General features: G+C 50.9%; 1 protein-coding gene across 3 annotated transcripts in view; it reads right to left on the bottom strand.

Annotated features, from left to right (window-relative positions):
• The window catches only part of CDCP1 (CUB domain containing protein 1), a 70241-nt gene extending 59003 nt beyond the window's left edge, over window positions 1-11238 (bottom strand). For all 3 annotated transcript variants that reach the window (XR_008297177.1, XR_008297176.1, XM_027038515.2), the window contains exon 1: window positions 11041-11238. Coding sequence is in view for 1 of the 3 variants with exons in the window: in XM_027038515.2 (XP_026894316.1) it covers window positions 11041-11116 (76 nt within the window). In the remaining 2 variants the exon portion in view is untranslated. The remainder of the gene's footprint in view (window positions 1-11040) is intronic.
• Window positions 11239-14926: the final 3688 nt, after the last annotated feature.

Genomic DNA, 14926 nt, shown 5'->3' with positions numbered 1-14926 from the left:
TCCAGTGAGTTAACATACAGTGTAATATTAGTTTCAGGTGTACAACGTAGTGATCCAACAATTCTATACAACAGCCGGTGCTCATCACAGCAAGTGCACTCCTTTTTTAAAAATGTTTTATTTATTTTTGAGACACAGAGAGACAGAGCATGAGCAGGGGAGGGGCAGAGAGAGAGGGAGACACAGAATCCGAAGCAGGCTCCAGGCTCCGAGCTGTCAGCACAGAGCCTGACGCGGGGCTCGAACTCACGGACCGCGAGATCATGACCTGAGCCGAAGTCGGACGCCCAACCGACTGAGCCACCCAGGCGCCCCGCAAGTGCACTCCTTAATATCCATCGCTTGACAACACAGTGGGATTACTGGAAACGAATGACAGAGCCACACTTTCACTCCAGGGCCAGCCTCATGGTTTCCTGTGATGGCCCACAGACCTCAGACACCAGGAGAACACCTTGTCTTCTGCCTTCTCTTTTCCTGTCTATGAAAGCTATTCTCCATCCCGTACTTTTACTGTGGTTTTTATACATATATATCTTTGAAGAGTAGTTATCACATTGGACAGTGTCTCAGACTCCTGCTTTCGGGGACCCAGGCAAGCAACGTAAACAAGAAAAGCCAACACAGCGTCTTTGCTGAAACAGAGGGTGCATGCTTCACTGAATACTTTGTAAGTCAGCTTTTTTTCCAAAACACATCCAACAGAACTGGGCCAAGACCTCTAGGCCACCAATTTGTAGCCCCTAGTTCCCATGTTTGAATCCCTTCTGTATGATGAGTCCCTGGGGAGCAAAGGACTGGTGGTTCCTACCTCTGAATGTCCACCGTCTAGCACAGGGGGCCTCCAAGATCTGTGGATGGATGGGGTTTATTACCAAATGGCCTAAGATTAGACTGGAACTTTCAAAGATTTTCTAGGCAGAAATCAAATTCTCTAGGCCTGCTCAGTGCTATGCTCTAAAAGCAGACAGGAGGGAAGTGTAGCAATTTCCTCTTCTAGAAATGTCGCTCCAAGTGGAGAAGGCAGCTTTGGTCATCAGTTCCCCAATTCCTAGTGACTTAATATTTCTCCACAACCAAATTCCTGCAGGAAGCAACTGTAGACTTTTTGAAGACAGTATCTACATTCATGATATCTGTGTTTTAACAAAGCAGAACTATTGATTGCTATACCCGTTACCTGCCTTTGGATGTTTTCTTAATTTAAAACTACTTTTTTAATTTCAATTTTTTTAATGTTTATTTTTGAGAGACAGAGCACGAGCAGGGGTGCAGTGGCCGGCGGCGGTGGGGGGCGGGGGGGAAGCAGAGAGAGGGAGATACAGAATCCGAAGCAGGCTCCAGCCTCTGAGCTGTCAGCCCAGAGCCTGATGCAGGGCTCGAACTCATGAACGGTGAGATCACAACCTGAGCCTAAACCAAGAGTTGGACCCTTAGCTGACTGAGCCACTCAGGTGCCTCTGTGTATCTTCATAAAGCTGAAAAATATGGTTTACATTTAAATTAAATAATACACAAAGCACAAGGTAAAAAAACAAACAAACAAAAATGAGTTTTGACTGGTAAAAAGTCTCACTCTTATCTTGAACCTGGTGTTCTTGCCAGGGGCAACCCCTGACACTGGTTGGCATGTCCTTGTACAGGAAATCTGTGAATACGCAAGTGTACATCTATATGCCACCCCTATTTTATGTTATTTCATTTCCTTTTGCCAAAAGGCAACATGCTTTATTCACTGTTCTGAACCGTATGTTTTCCTCTCCATAATATATCTTGGGGGTCACTCCCCATCAGTACACCGAGAGCTACCCAGTGACCTTATATGGGTGCGTAGCATCCACTGCTGGGATTTGCCATCATTTATTTAACCAGGCTTCTAATGATGGATGTTTGGGTTGTTTCCAGTCTCCAACCACCAGCACAAGGAGCAAACCATGCTTATCTAGGGTTTCAAGGCGCTGGTGGGGTACGCCTTCCCCGGGTCCCAGGTTCCTGGTCACGACTTGGGCTGTACTCCCCACACGGGGAGAGACCAGGGAGGCTGGGAGATGTTAATGCCAGGGGTTCGGCTACACTGGGTTGTGACGGGCTTCCGCAAGACGACCCAGCACCGTTCACAATTTGAAAAACATCTTCTGTGTTCTGACAAGTTGAGAACTTGCTCCCGACAGGTTTAGCCCAAGGCTGAAGTGCCTGATAAGATTGTCAGCAACTTCTGGGCCAGTTGAGCAATCCTCCATCTCTCGGAGAGGATTAAAGGCAGGGGTCCAACTCGGCTTTTGTGGCCTGGCACCCTCCAGCCCAGTCTTGGAGTATGACACCTGCTCACGAGAACAGCTGTAATCCTCAGAAGCCTCCTGGGGTGTTCACATTCATGTCTCAGAATAACTGGGCCTGGCATTGAAGTCATAGAAAACTGGTCTGGTCAGTTCCCTGGTTAACAGGAAGTGTGTGTGTGTGTGTGTGTGTGTGTGTGCATGCGTGTCTGTGTTCACTTGCAAACGGTTTTTAAAAACTTGTGCTAGTATCATTGAGGACAACTTCTTGCAGTTAAAAAAAAATGCTTATTTATTTTGAGAGAGAGAGAGAGAGAGAGAGAGAGAGAATCCCAAGCAGGCTTTACACTCGACGTCGGGCTCGATCTCACAACTGGCTCACGACCTGAGCCGAAATCAGGTTCCCCAACTAAGCCACCCTGGTGCCCCAACTTGTTGCAGTTTTTAATCCAGCAGCTTCTCTTCTAGGAACTTCTCCCAAGATGCCTTCACACGTGCCCAAAGTCAACTGCACTGGGGGAGTATCCAAAGCACTGTGTGGTAGTAGCAGAAGCCCGAGAACAATGTCAATTGTCTCCCACGAGCGACCCAGGGCAGACTCTGCCCTGGCAGTTTGGTCCAGACTGCCTCCTGCTGCAAATCTCCAAGTTCTTCCTGGGCTCGGCTCAAGTTATCGAAGAAAATGGCAATTCTTCACCGAGGAATTCGTTTCAGGCCCGACCTTAGTGCTGAGGGGTTTACAGCCGTGATTCCATGCGACCCACCCACGAAGGGCTGCGGTGTCCTCGTTTGGAACTGAGGACACACTCCTAGGGAGGCTAAGTGACCAGCCCAGGTTGTCTAGTTAGCAGGTGGTGGAATCAGGGCACCCTGAAGCCTCTGATCTTCTGTCACCGAGGGTCAGAAGTATCCGCACTTCACTTACAGCTTCAAGAAAGCTACGCTGGGGCGCCTGGGTGGCTCCGTCGGTCGAGCGTCCGACTTCGGCTCAGGTCACGATCTCGCGGTTCGTGAGTTCGAGCCCCGCGTCGGGCTCTGGGCTGACAGCTCGGAGCCTGGAGCCTGCTTCCCATTCTGTGTCCCCCTCTCTGCCCCTCCTCCCGCTTGCGCTCTGGCTGTCTCTCTCTTTCTCCAAAATAAACATTAAAAAAGCAAATTAAAAAAAAAAAAAAAAAGAAAGCTATATCGTCTGTGCTTATGGGCCAGTTTTAATTTATTCTGGCAAGATGTTTCCAAATTTGTTACTTACACACGTTCACACGCTGCAGCGAGGTGTTTAATGGCCTCAGGGTCGTGAGCTGTGTGTCCATCTGGCAGGATGGGCAGCTGGTCCAAGAGGGCGGCCCCTCCCTGGCAAAGTCAGACCAGAGAGGTTTCCAGTGGTGCCCTTCTCTTGGGCTCCACTCGAGAGAGAACTGAGACATGCATATTATTTTTTAAGTCCGGTACCTGAAGAAAGAACCTCTAATTTCCTACAAGTTTGTGAAGTGACGGCCAACTCTAATATTCTATTGTCTCCTCTTGCAAATTCAGCATCGCTATGTAGAGAAAATCAAACCAAACCAACCCGGTTAGGAGACGGTGGGGCAATGGTGGGTCAAATGGGGAGAACACGTGGGATAACATAGAGTCCTTGTCACCGTCCTTACTGCTACCGACGAACTGTCCTTTGTACAAGAGGACTCTGCTGAGCCACCCCAAGAGGCCAGACCCTTTTGGTGGGATGTCCTTCCAGTCTTTTTTCCTGAGCTCCTATGAGATACAGACAGAAGGACAGCAAGCTGACACGAGTCGCCCTGCACACACATGACTTTACTCCCTGCTTCCTTCATTGTATCACAAGCAAGTCCTCGTCGTTTCCTGGCGATTCCCTTGAAGGTTTCCAGAAGCGGGATTGCATTCCTGCGGACCCACCCACACCCCCATCTGCTGCCTCCTGAGCACACGTTTTTGGGGGATCAGCAGAGACTTAGTGAAGACCCCAGGTCCTGGCCTGAGGTAGAGACCCCGGCCGGATACCAGGGAGGTCTCCCCCACCTCCTGCAGGGACACAGAGAGCTGTGGTTCCCTCTGCCCATCCACAGTCTCTTTTTTCTACTTTCAGGACCCAGCTTCCCTCCTCTTCTTCTTCTGTCTGATTTGCATCAGAGCTGGAGCCAGAAGATCTGGGAGTTAGCACTTCTGGTCCTCAGCCCCTTCCAACAGTGTGACTTAAAGAAGTCATCTCACTTCTTTAAAATTTTTTTTTAATGTTTTTTATTTATTTTTGAGAGAGCACACGAGAGAGACAGAGTGGGCGGGGGAAGGGCAGAGAGGGAGGGAGACACAGAACCTGAAGCAGAGATTATGTCTGTCAGCACAGAGCCCGACTCGGGGCTTGATCTCAGGAACCGTGAGATCATGACCCGAGCTGACGTCGGACACCCAACCGACCGGGCCACCCGGGTGGCCCAGAAGTCCTCTAACTCCTCTGTGCTCATTCCCTCCTAAAAAGACTCGCTTTGATGGCTGACCCGGAGTACCTATCTGTTCATTCCACACGCAAGTTATTCAATGTTAGCTACGTGCCAGGCACAGTTCTAGCCAGAAACTTCACGGGGGTTGGATACGAACCTGCCTGAGCTGTTCCCTCAGCTCAGGGGTCTCCAGCAGGTCCACAGATCAGCTTTGGCATAAAAGATTAGGGCTGGTACTTCCTCTGCATGGTCCAAGCCCCTATGTCAAAGACCCGAAAGGCGAGGCCCAGAGAGGCGAGGCGACTCTCCCAAGTCATAAAGCTCGCTGTCGATAAGACTTGAGCTTACAGCCACGCGTCCTCACTCTTAAATGGGGTGCTCCCCACTTTGCCCACGGTCTTGCCAACTGCACAACGCTAACTTCTTCCGGGGTCCCATCTAGACGACATTCCGGTCTCCCTTCCACCGGGATGGGGCCAGGCCACTGATCTGGAGCCAAGAGAACGGCCACACAAAGGATGTGAAACGGCTTCCGTGCTCAGGCGTCAAGACTCCCACGGGAGCCCCTCTGCACTCTTCTTCCTTCTGTCAGCGTGACGTGGATGAGCACGGAGGACAGGACACATGCTGAAGGCAGCAGAGCCAGGAAGTCAATGATGGGTCCTCATCACTGCTTGGAGGAGATCCCCTGTTTGGGGGTCTCATCTGAGCAAGAAATAAACACCTGTCGTGTGTGAGCCATCGCACACGGTTGGGTTTGCGGCTTAGTCTGACACCGCTAGACTCGCCGATGTCAAAGTCAGCAAGAACGAACGTGACGCAGTGCCACTCGACGTAGACCCGGGAGGAGCTCCCAGGGCCCATGCCTGTCCTCAAGTCTTCTTGAGCACGTCATCAAAAGTCAATATTTAAAAGGAAGTTCAAACCATTTCTCTGACTAAAACTTAGGGTTAGTTACACCTGGAAGGAAGGAAGGAAGGAAGGAAGGAAGGAAGGAAGGAAGGAAGGAGGGAAGGAAGGAGAATACGGCAGTGCGGGGAGGGACAGAGCCTGGGCTCTGAAACGAGTCTGCCCAGGTTCACGGATGGCACCCCCGCTTATTAGCTGTGACCTTGGGGGAGTTGCCTCACTTCTGTGACTCACTTTCCTCCATTTGTTCCCTGACACTTTCTGTACAAACTCTTTGACCCAGTAATTCCCTCCTCTGGGGAGTGCACCCACAGACACACTGGTCTATATTCCTAAAAAAGACAACTGCAAATATGGCAACTGAAGCTCTCTATAAAAACAAAAGACTGGGGGCGCCTGGGTGGCTCAGTCGGTTGAGCGTCCGACTTCGGCTCAGGTCATGATCTCACGGTCCGTGAGTTCGAGCCCCGCGTCGGGCTCTGTGCTGACAGCTCGGAGCCTGGAGCCTGCTTCCCATTCTGTGTCTCCCTCTCTCTCTGCCCCTCCCCGACTCATGATCTGTCTCTCTCTCTCTCTCTCTCAAAAATACATACACATTAAAAAACAATTTTAAAAACAAAAGACTGGAAACAACCCAGCAGTAAGAGGCTGGTGACACCACACGGCGTGCCCACGGCCAGGAATATTACGTGGCCGTCGAAAAGAACGGCAGCCCCCGTATGTTCTGATATGGAGCAAGCAACAAGATGGGTTGCTAAGTGAGCAAACTCCAGAAGCATATGAGATACATCCCATACCATGTACCATGGTTATGGTCTGGCTGTGTAAAGAAGGGACATACGTACATTTATGAGGTTGTGCTTGCGTAGAATTGCTCAGGAACAATGCACAAGAAACCGTGGCTGCTTCTGGGCGAAAGCCCGGGGTCAGAGGTGGAAGGGGACATACTTCTTCCCACGTACCCTTTTGTACAACTGGAATTTTTGTTACCAGGTACAGGTGTTTCGAAGCACAGTCTTTAAACTGTTTGAGTATTAAAAGCACATACACATCCCCAGAACAAATATGAACACAACACTCAGTGTTTTGTTTTAAACATGAAAAAAAATTTTTTTCATGTTTATTTTTTGAGAGAGAGAGAGAGTGTGAGCAGGGGAGGGGCAGAGAGCGAGGAAGACACAGAACCCAAAGCAGGCTCCAGGCTCTGAGCTGTCAGCACAGAGCCCGATGGGGGGGCTCGAACTCATGAACTGCGAGATCATGACCTGAGCCGAAGCTGGACGCTTAACTGACTGAGCCCCCCCGGTTCCCCTGTGTATATATGGCTTTTGGAAATGCCATATTTCCAAATGGGGGTGGGGGTTGTTACCATGTCTCCCGTGTGAAATCGTGAGACGCAGGGCATCGGTTAGTGTGTTTATGCAGCACGTGTGGTTTTAAAGAAAACATCACTGACGGTAAACGGGAGATGCTGGCACATAAAACACTCAGAAGGGCGGCTGCCGCAGAGCAGTACGTGTTCGCTATTACAAGCAGTGGTTAGTGATTTTTAAAAATGATGTCCTGAAACACAAACCCAAGGCTACAAAGGGGTGAGGTAGGAAACCTGGCTCTCCCGGCCCGATTGTCTAGAACGTTGCCAGCTGCCTGGGAGAAGGTGACGGGCTAATTACAAGGCTGTAGGAAGTGGTTTGAAATAATTTGTGGGAGAATTTTTATCACTTAGAATGATAATTAAAGGGTATGAACTGTTCTTCATCACTCAGGTGGACAGCCTTAGCCATGGGTCTTCCCTAGCAGGGGTCCTGACCTCCCCCGCTGCCCCACCCACCTTGACCGCAATCATGAATCCTGACCAGCAAACCCCACCCTCGCCCCCGTCCAAACCCGCAGGTGAGGCTTGTGTTATAAGTCAAGGGGCTCCATTCTGTTGCGTGTGTGTGTGTGTGTGTGTGTGTGTGTGTGTGTGTTTCAGCAACATAATCGCTTAGCTGGGGTGCTCCTAAGATTCTCGAACATCCATCAACACCGTTCAGACCCAGCTTGCTGCACTAGAGGGAGGAAAAGGCTTCTTCTTCCATAGATGTCACTGACATCTATGAGGACAGCCTGATAGTGTGGGAACCAGGGACCGGCACACGCTGGCCCGAACGTACACCAGGGCCACAGGACGAGCTCTCCAGAGGGCCACAAGGCGGGATGTCTCCAAAGCCTGAGCATTTTCTCTACTCTCCATGCCAGCAATTCTATTCCCAGAGTTTCAGTCGGACAGGATCGTCAAGGAAGTGTGCAGAGCGATTTAGCCAACAAGAACTCATGCTCGGATACATCAAAATGGGACAATCCAGCTTCTATTTTATAACCTCGGCAACACAGAGACGACATCATCTGATGTCATTATAGAATCCGCACCACGTCACTTTCGATGTCTTTTCACTGAACAGACCTATCAAAATGGACACAGGCGGTCGGTCCCCTACTGTTGGACACGTTCTGTTTTTTTTAGCAGGAAAAGTGGGAAGACGCCTAAATGTCCACCTGTGGGGGGCTGGTTAAAGCCATACGATGGATGGTCCCAGGTCTGGTTTTGGGCGCACCCACGCACACGATAAGACTGTACCAAAGTGACCAATGTGCTTTGCTTACAGATTATTTTTTTTTTCACTTTGGTTATATTTATTACCAATTTTTCTACAGTAACTATATACTACGTGAGATATTTTAATTGTCGCTTTCGACCTTCTTCTACGTTGATAGCCCGGGAGAACCCCCCAGAAGAGCGTGAAGGGGGGCAGGGTTCATTCTTCACAGACAAAATGGCAGCATCTGAGGTGAACCCTGAGGCTGACGGGCCAGCATCAGGGCACATCCTCCGGGTCAGCAGAGTGGCCCTCTCTGACCCTGAACCACGAAAATCTGTGGGGGTGAGGGAGACTCATCACTCACACCAGTTACACATTCCAGACGACAGCTACCAGCTGCTCATTTGAATCCAAAGAATGACGAAGACGCAGACTCATCCGGGGTCAGCGAACACATCATTTGATGCTTGCTCACATTTCTGGTGAAACAAACACGATGGCGGCAAGAATGGGGTCACCGAACCCAGACTCTGGTATCTCAGCAATTCTCTTTAAAAAAAAAAATTTTTTTTAATGTTTGTTTATGTTTCAGAGAGACGGAATGCAAGTGGGGGAGGGGCAGAGAGAGAAGGAGACAGAATCCGAAGCAGGCTCCAGGCTCCGAGCTGTCAGCACAGAGCCCGACGCGGGGGGCCTTGAACTCGTGAACCGCGAGATCATGACCTGAGCCGGAGTCGGAGGCTCAAAAAACCGAGCTGCCCAGGAGCCCCACTCAGCAATTCTTAAAAAGCCAGTAAGTCGAGGTTTTACCACGGTTCTGATTCCAACTTAACCAGTCCTTCACTCTTGGAAGTGGGGGAGCGGGGGGGTTACACCACACTCACCCCAACACATCACACCAAGACATTAACGTTCCCTTTGCAGTTCAGTTCTGCAGGGACACCAACTTCATGTTCACTAGGCCGTCTTCATTAAGAGAGCTCAGGGATTTAAAAAACAAATCCACAGTGCCGGGCTCTCCGGCTTTTTCCATCTTCTCTGGACAGACTCCAGGAACTTCTCAAAGACCCCTCCCTGTTAGGCCAACCCCAAGACGTCAGGCAAAGCGGCTGTCCTCTGAAACGGCTCCAACCTCCAAGACGCAGCCCCCAGTTCAGGCCAGCGAGGTGGCCACACACAGCCAATTCCGGAGACCACAGGAAGATTTTGGAAAGTGAGGTGGGAAGTCCCTAGGCTTCCCCATATTTATACCTGAACCATGAGAGCTCGCTCCGACAGTCAACAACTTCCTAGAAGAAAGGGACAGTGCTGTAGGCCAAAATGGCAGCCTCTCCAGGCCAAAGGGAGAAATCAGTTAGTTAACAGAGGCCCGTTCAGGCCAGCCTGTCATCCTTGGCATTGGTAATGCCTTGATTTACACCATATTCTTACTGGGGGACTCCTGGTTATCACAGACAACCGGAAACACCTCAGACAACTCCGAGTTTCAGTATAGCTCCCAAGTGTGATGGGCACACAGTTTTCTCTCACACACATTTACATGCATTTTCACCCGCGAAATCACTCTTTATTCTTAGACGGATTTTTTTTTTTTCTTCAAAGGAAATCTTGAAAATGCAGTCTTCCGGTAAATTTGTATTACAAGAGATATGCATACGGGCACAAGGCTTTAAATGTGGTCTTAAAATGGTCTAGGGAATGTACAGTAAGTAATATGTCACCTGATGCCGTTGGAGAAAGGAACCAGGAAGCTTTCCTGTAGGTCTGCAATGACGGCAGTTGCCAGAACGCCAAAGTCCACCACACCCGCTTCGTTTTATTCCTTAACTTAATTTACCCTAATCTACCTACCCGCCGAATACAAACGCCCCCTTAGGGGCACCAAAGAATAATCCAAGACCCCACTCGCCTCCCAGATAACTCTTTAGAAATCACAAAACCTGGGCTAGCCTCAGGAAAGGCTTCGAATCAAGTTCTTACACGAAGAACCCCGGTTATTTCTACGTTTCGATCTACTTCCAGAGCCCGCAGGCACAGGAGCGCGCACCCGCAGCGGGGAGGTGGCGGTCCCGGCGCACAACGGAATCAACTGGAAATTCACACACCTCTCCGAAACTTCCCCTCGCCGACCCCCTCGTGGGGTCAAAGTACAAACACTACCCTGAGGCACGAGGGGCGGGAGCTCACCGCCCGCGTGGCAAGAACGCCGGGACCCTTCTCCAGCCTGGCGCTTGCATTTTCAAATTAATTTTCCGGAACTTCGAGAGAGCTAGAATGGGGCGTGCGGACCGGGAAAAGGGTGATCCCGTGCGCTACCGGGGCCAAACCGCTGTTTTCTTGTCCCTTCTTCCAGCCCCAGGTGAGGCGGTAGAGGGTGGGCCGAGAGAGGAAAGCTCCCTCCCCACGGCCAGCCCCGGCGCCCCCCAAGCACTCAGGTAAAGCCCCCGATGCGCGGCAGGTCCCCGGGCCTCAGCTGGGGCGCGCGCTTTTCTCCTCCTGAGCCGTCGGCGCCGGGCTCATCCCCGCGACCGCCGGGCTCCCAGCTCGGGGACACTCCCATGTGCCGCGGCCTGCGCCCGGGGCGAGGTTGCTCGGAATCCAGGAGGGCACGGCCACTTTGCCCGACGCGGCGCGCCCAGGCGCCGGGCGGTCCCGGGGACCCCGCGCCGTCCATGCATCCCGACTGTGTCGCCCCCACCCCGGCTCAGCATCCCCCGCACCTTGCTTCCTTCTGCGCCCCCGCACCCTCCGCCGGGCGCCGGCTCTCCGGCCGCTTCCACCGCCCAGCGCCACCCGCTACCGCCGCACCGCACTCACCAGCTCCCGGGCGCACGGCGCCGAGCAGCAGGACCCCCAGCAGTGCGATTGTGGCCCCGCGGGTCTGGCCGGCCATGGCTCCGGGGCGCCTCGGCCTCGGCGGGGAAAGCGGCTGTGGCCAGTGGCTCGGAGCGGCGGCCGCGGGCGCCTGAGCCTGGCACCGGCTCCTCCCTGGCTAGCTCACCTGCGGGCGGGCGGGCGGGCGGGCCCGGGCTCCGCCCTGCGCGGGGGAGCACGAGTTGGGCCGGCCTGTCCCCTCCTCTGTCTCCTCCTCCTCCCCTTCCTGCCGCAGCCGCCCGCCTCTCCCTCCCAGGGTGCCGGGACTTGTTGCCACTTTCCCGCGCTAGTCTTTCCTCCTAAGGCCGAGAGTGCTCAAGTCTTTGTGCCTACAGGCGCAAAGGTCGCCTTTGGAGAGGCCGATCCGCTTTCCTTTCACTGTCCAGGCGACAGGGAGGCCCTTGTGAGCCCTGTTTTGCACGGGAATCCTATTTGTGCGTCACCCAAGCCCTGGTTTCTCGTGGGCTCGCTCCTCTCCTACCTGCTTTGGGCTCGCAAGTCTTTAAAGCCGGGCCGCCGTTCCTGTTTGCAGAACTGCGAGTCTGCAGCCTCGGGCTCTTCACCTGCACAGGGTCTAATGCTCGCAGCACCCCCGTCCTCGTTGCACATGGGGCAGACTGCTGAGTTCTGCTACCTGCCCAAAGGCAGTTAGTCATCTACAGAGGCAGGATTCGACAGCACAGGAAGGGTTTTCGACAAACGGAGCTGCTTTGAAGAATGCATGAATGGGTGCATGAATGCATGAGGCTGGAAAGGGCCAAGAGGAGACAGTGTGGGGCAGTAAATGTGTGACCTGGGCATGAAGCATTCAAGCCAGTCTTTGGGCAGTAGAAGTCGATGGCGCTGGGCTCCTTGCCTCCTCCCAGCTGCCTGTGTGCGTCCTGTATCGGGCTTTCGAGGTCCTGTAGGTTCTCCCTTCCACCCTGTAGGCTACACACCAAGTCTAGGGCCACAGAGAAAAGCAGTAGACAGTTCAGGGGCTCTCAGCCGGCAGACTAGGGGTTCACCAAAATGACTCCATGGGCTACCTGTGCCTGTGGGCCGCCAGAGGCTGGGCCAAGATCACCCAGAACAGCCAAGGAGGGCTGGGCCAGAAACCTGAGTACATGCGAAAGCATCAGCCCACTGTCTGGCCCCAACTTCTGTCTAATTCTTGGGGGGCACTGAACCTCTCCCACTGCAGCCCCTACTCTCCTTGTGAACGGGCTGAGAAGTCATCTCTTAGGAGCTTCCTGCCCTTCCTTTTCTGTGTCTTCACGGATGAGAAGAGCCCATAGGAGCCCTCGGGAGCCCACAGTCCACAGGGGAGGCAGAGACGTCCAGACTGAGGGCATGACCCAACCTTTCCCCTCCCTAGAAGGGCTTGGACTGTGAGCTCGTGGGGACCTCAGAGCTTATCCTCCGGTTCACTTCCCTCATCAGGCAGACAGGTGGGGAAACTGAGGCTTAGAGGGAGGGAGGAAGATGAGAAAAGTAGGGAGGCTCTTGGGTCTCCCCCAGTGAATGAGTGAGGACACTCCATCAAGAAGAAGAAATCTTGAGAAAAATCTCAGCAACCTTTTAAAATGTTTACGCTGACCCAGAGAGCGAAAGCAGATTTTGTCTGGTGTCCTGATTCTAAGCAGGGATGTATACCCCAACATCTTTTCCTAGCATCCATAGCACCATTGTCTCCCATATATAATAATGACAATAATAATAATAAATATTGGAATGGCAGTGTGTTGAACTCAAAATATCAGAATTGCTGCTCGACAAGTTTAAGCCTAAGGAACAAGTTATGTCGTTACTGTCTTCTTTCTCTAAAGTTTGTTGAATTGTCTTCCCTGGGATAGTGACACTGACTTTCTGTAAATGATGTCAGAAATTCTCAGATGTGAAGGATCAGTGACGGTCCCAGACAGAGGCAGCGGCGGCGGCAAGGAGACAGAGATGAGGAAAGTAGGGAGGCATTTCTGTATCCTTTGCGTGACAACCTAACTACATAGTGGAAGTCAAGATGTCCTGATGTCATGTGTTGGTTCTTGGAGCGGAAGGTGAGCAAAGCATTGTCAAGGTATGGAAATGTTTTGTCTTACAAATGTGCTGGATGGAAGGAGTCTGTTGTTATTTCTGAGCTGGAAAGAAATGCAGGTGGTTACTGTCTATTGCCAGAGAAAAATGACAGATGGAAGGGTGAGTTTTAAAATAGACTGTTCCTAGGGCGCCTGGTGGCTGGTTAAGCGTCCATCTTCGGCTCAGGTCATGATCTCATGGTCTGTGAGTTCGAGCCCCGCGTCGGGCTCTGTGCTGACAGCTCAGAGCCTGGAGCCTGCTTCAGATTCTGTGTCTCCCTCTCTCTCTGACCTTCCCCCATTCATGCTTTGTTTCTCTCTGTCTCAAAACTAAAATAAACGTTAAAAAAAATTAAAAAAAAAATAGACTGTTCCTGGGGCGCCTGGGTGGCTCAGTTGGTTAAGCGTCCGACTCCAGCTCAGGTCATGATCTCACGGTTCATGGGTTCAAGCCCCACATGGGGCTCTGTGCTGACAGCTCAGACCCCGGAGCCTGCTTCGGATTCTGTGTCTCCCTCTTTCTCTGTCCCTTCCCTGCAATCTGACCAGCCCAAGAGGAAAGAGCTAAAGATGGGGACATTCGTCCCCATCAACAGAATAACCAGAACACGATTATGAGGCTCCCAGTTGATAACCTCCACCAACTCAGCTTTTTAATCTCTTTTAAATATGACTAGACAATTAGGATTTCAAGACATCTGAGGAGAGCTTCTAACATGATAGACGCAGAATCAACCAACTAGCCAAACACAAAAAAACAACTTGGAGGAAAGAGACTATATAAGGAGAAGAAAGCAAAACAAAGCAGAACAAAAACAATTACTAAATTCCTTAAAGAGATAGCAGACAACATTATGTCTATGAAACAGGAACGGGATGTTATAAAACATGAAGATTCAGGGAGCCACAAAAGAGTTCTTGGAAATTTAAAAAAAAATGATAGTTGATATTAACAAATAAATAGAAGGGTTGGAAGACTTCCCAGAAAGTAAAGCAAAAGGACAAAGAGAAAAAATAGAAAAGTTGAGAAATTAGAGATCCAGTATAGGAGATGCAACATCTGAATAATTTCTCAAATAATAATAATGCCCTCTCTTCTCAGAGAGAGAGCAAATGAGACAGAGAAAGCATCATCAGTGATATAATTCAAGAAATCCCGCCAACCTGTATGATATGAGTTTCCAGATTTAAAGACTCATGGAGTGTCCAGCACAATGGATAAAATAGGTCACATCAAGGCATAGAAACCTATGAACAAAGAAGAGTCTATACCTTCCAGAGGCAAAAAATTGGTCTCATGCAAAGGAACAGAAATCAAAATGGGTTTGGATTTCTCAACAACAGCCCTGGAAGCTAGAAGATAGTGAAGCAATACCTTCCAAATGCTGAAGGCTTAATAACTTCCAATCAAGAATTCTATACCCAGCTACACTACCAATTGAGTATAAGGTAGAAAAGGGGCACTTTTAGATATCCAATATCCAAGACAAGTAAAACAAACAAACAAACAAACAAATAATTCCAAACATCAAACTCCCACACTTTTTTAAAAAGATTTTGTTATTTTGGGGGGCACGTGGGTGGCTTAGTCGGTTAAGCCTCTGACTTTGGCTCAGGTCATGATCTTGCGGTTCGTGAGTTTGAGCCCTGTGTCAGGCTCTATGCTGACAGCTCAGAGCCTGGAGTCTGCTTCAGATTCTGTGTCTCCCTCTCTCTCTGCCCCTCCCATGCTCATACTCTGTTTCTCTCTCTCTCTCAAAAATAAATAAACATTA

The sequence above is a fragment of the Acinonyx jubatus genome, chromosome A2 (assembly GCF_027475565.1).
Source record: "Acinonyx jubatus isolate Ajub_Pintada_27869175 chromosome A2, VMU_Ajub_asm_v1.0, whole genome shotgun sequence".
Lineage (NCBI taxonomy): Eukaryota > Metazoa > Chordata > Mammalia > Carnivora > Felidae > Acinonyx > Acinonyx jubatus.
This window is presented reverse-complemented; position numbering and strand designations above follow the sequence as displayed.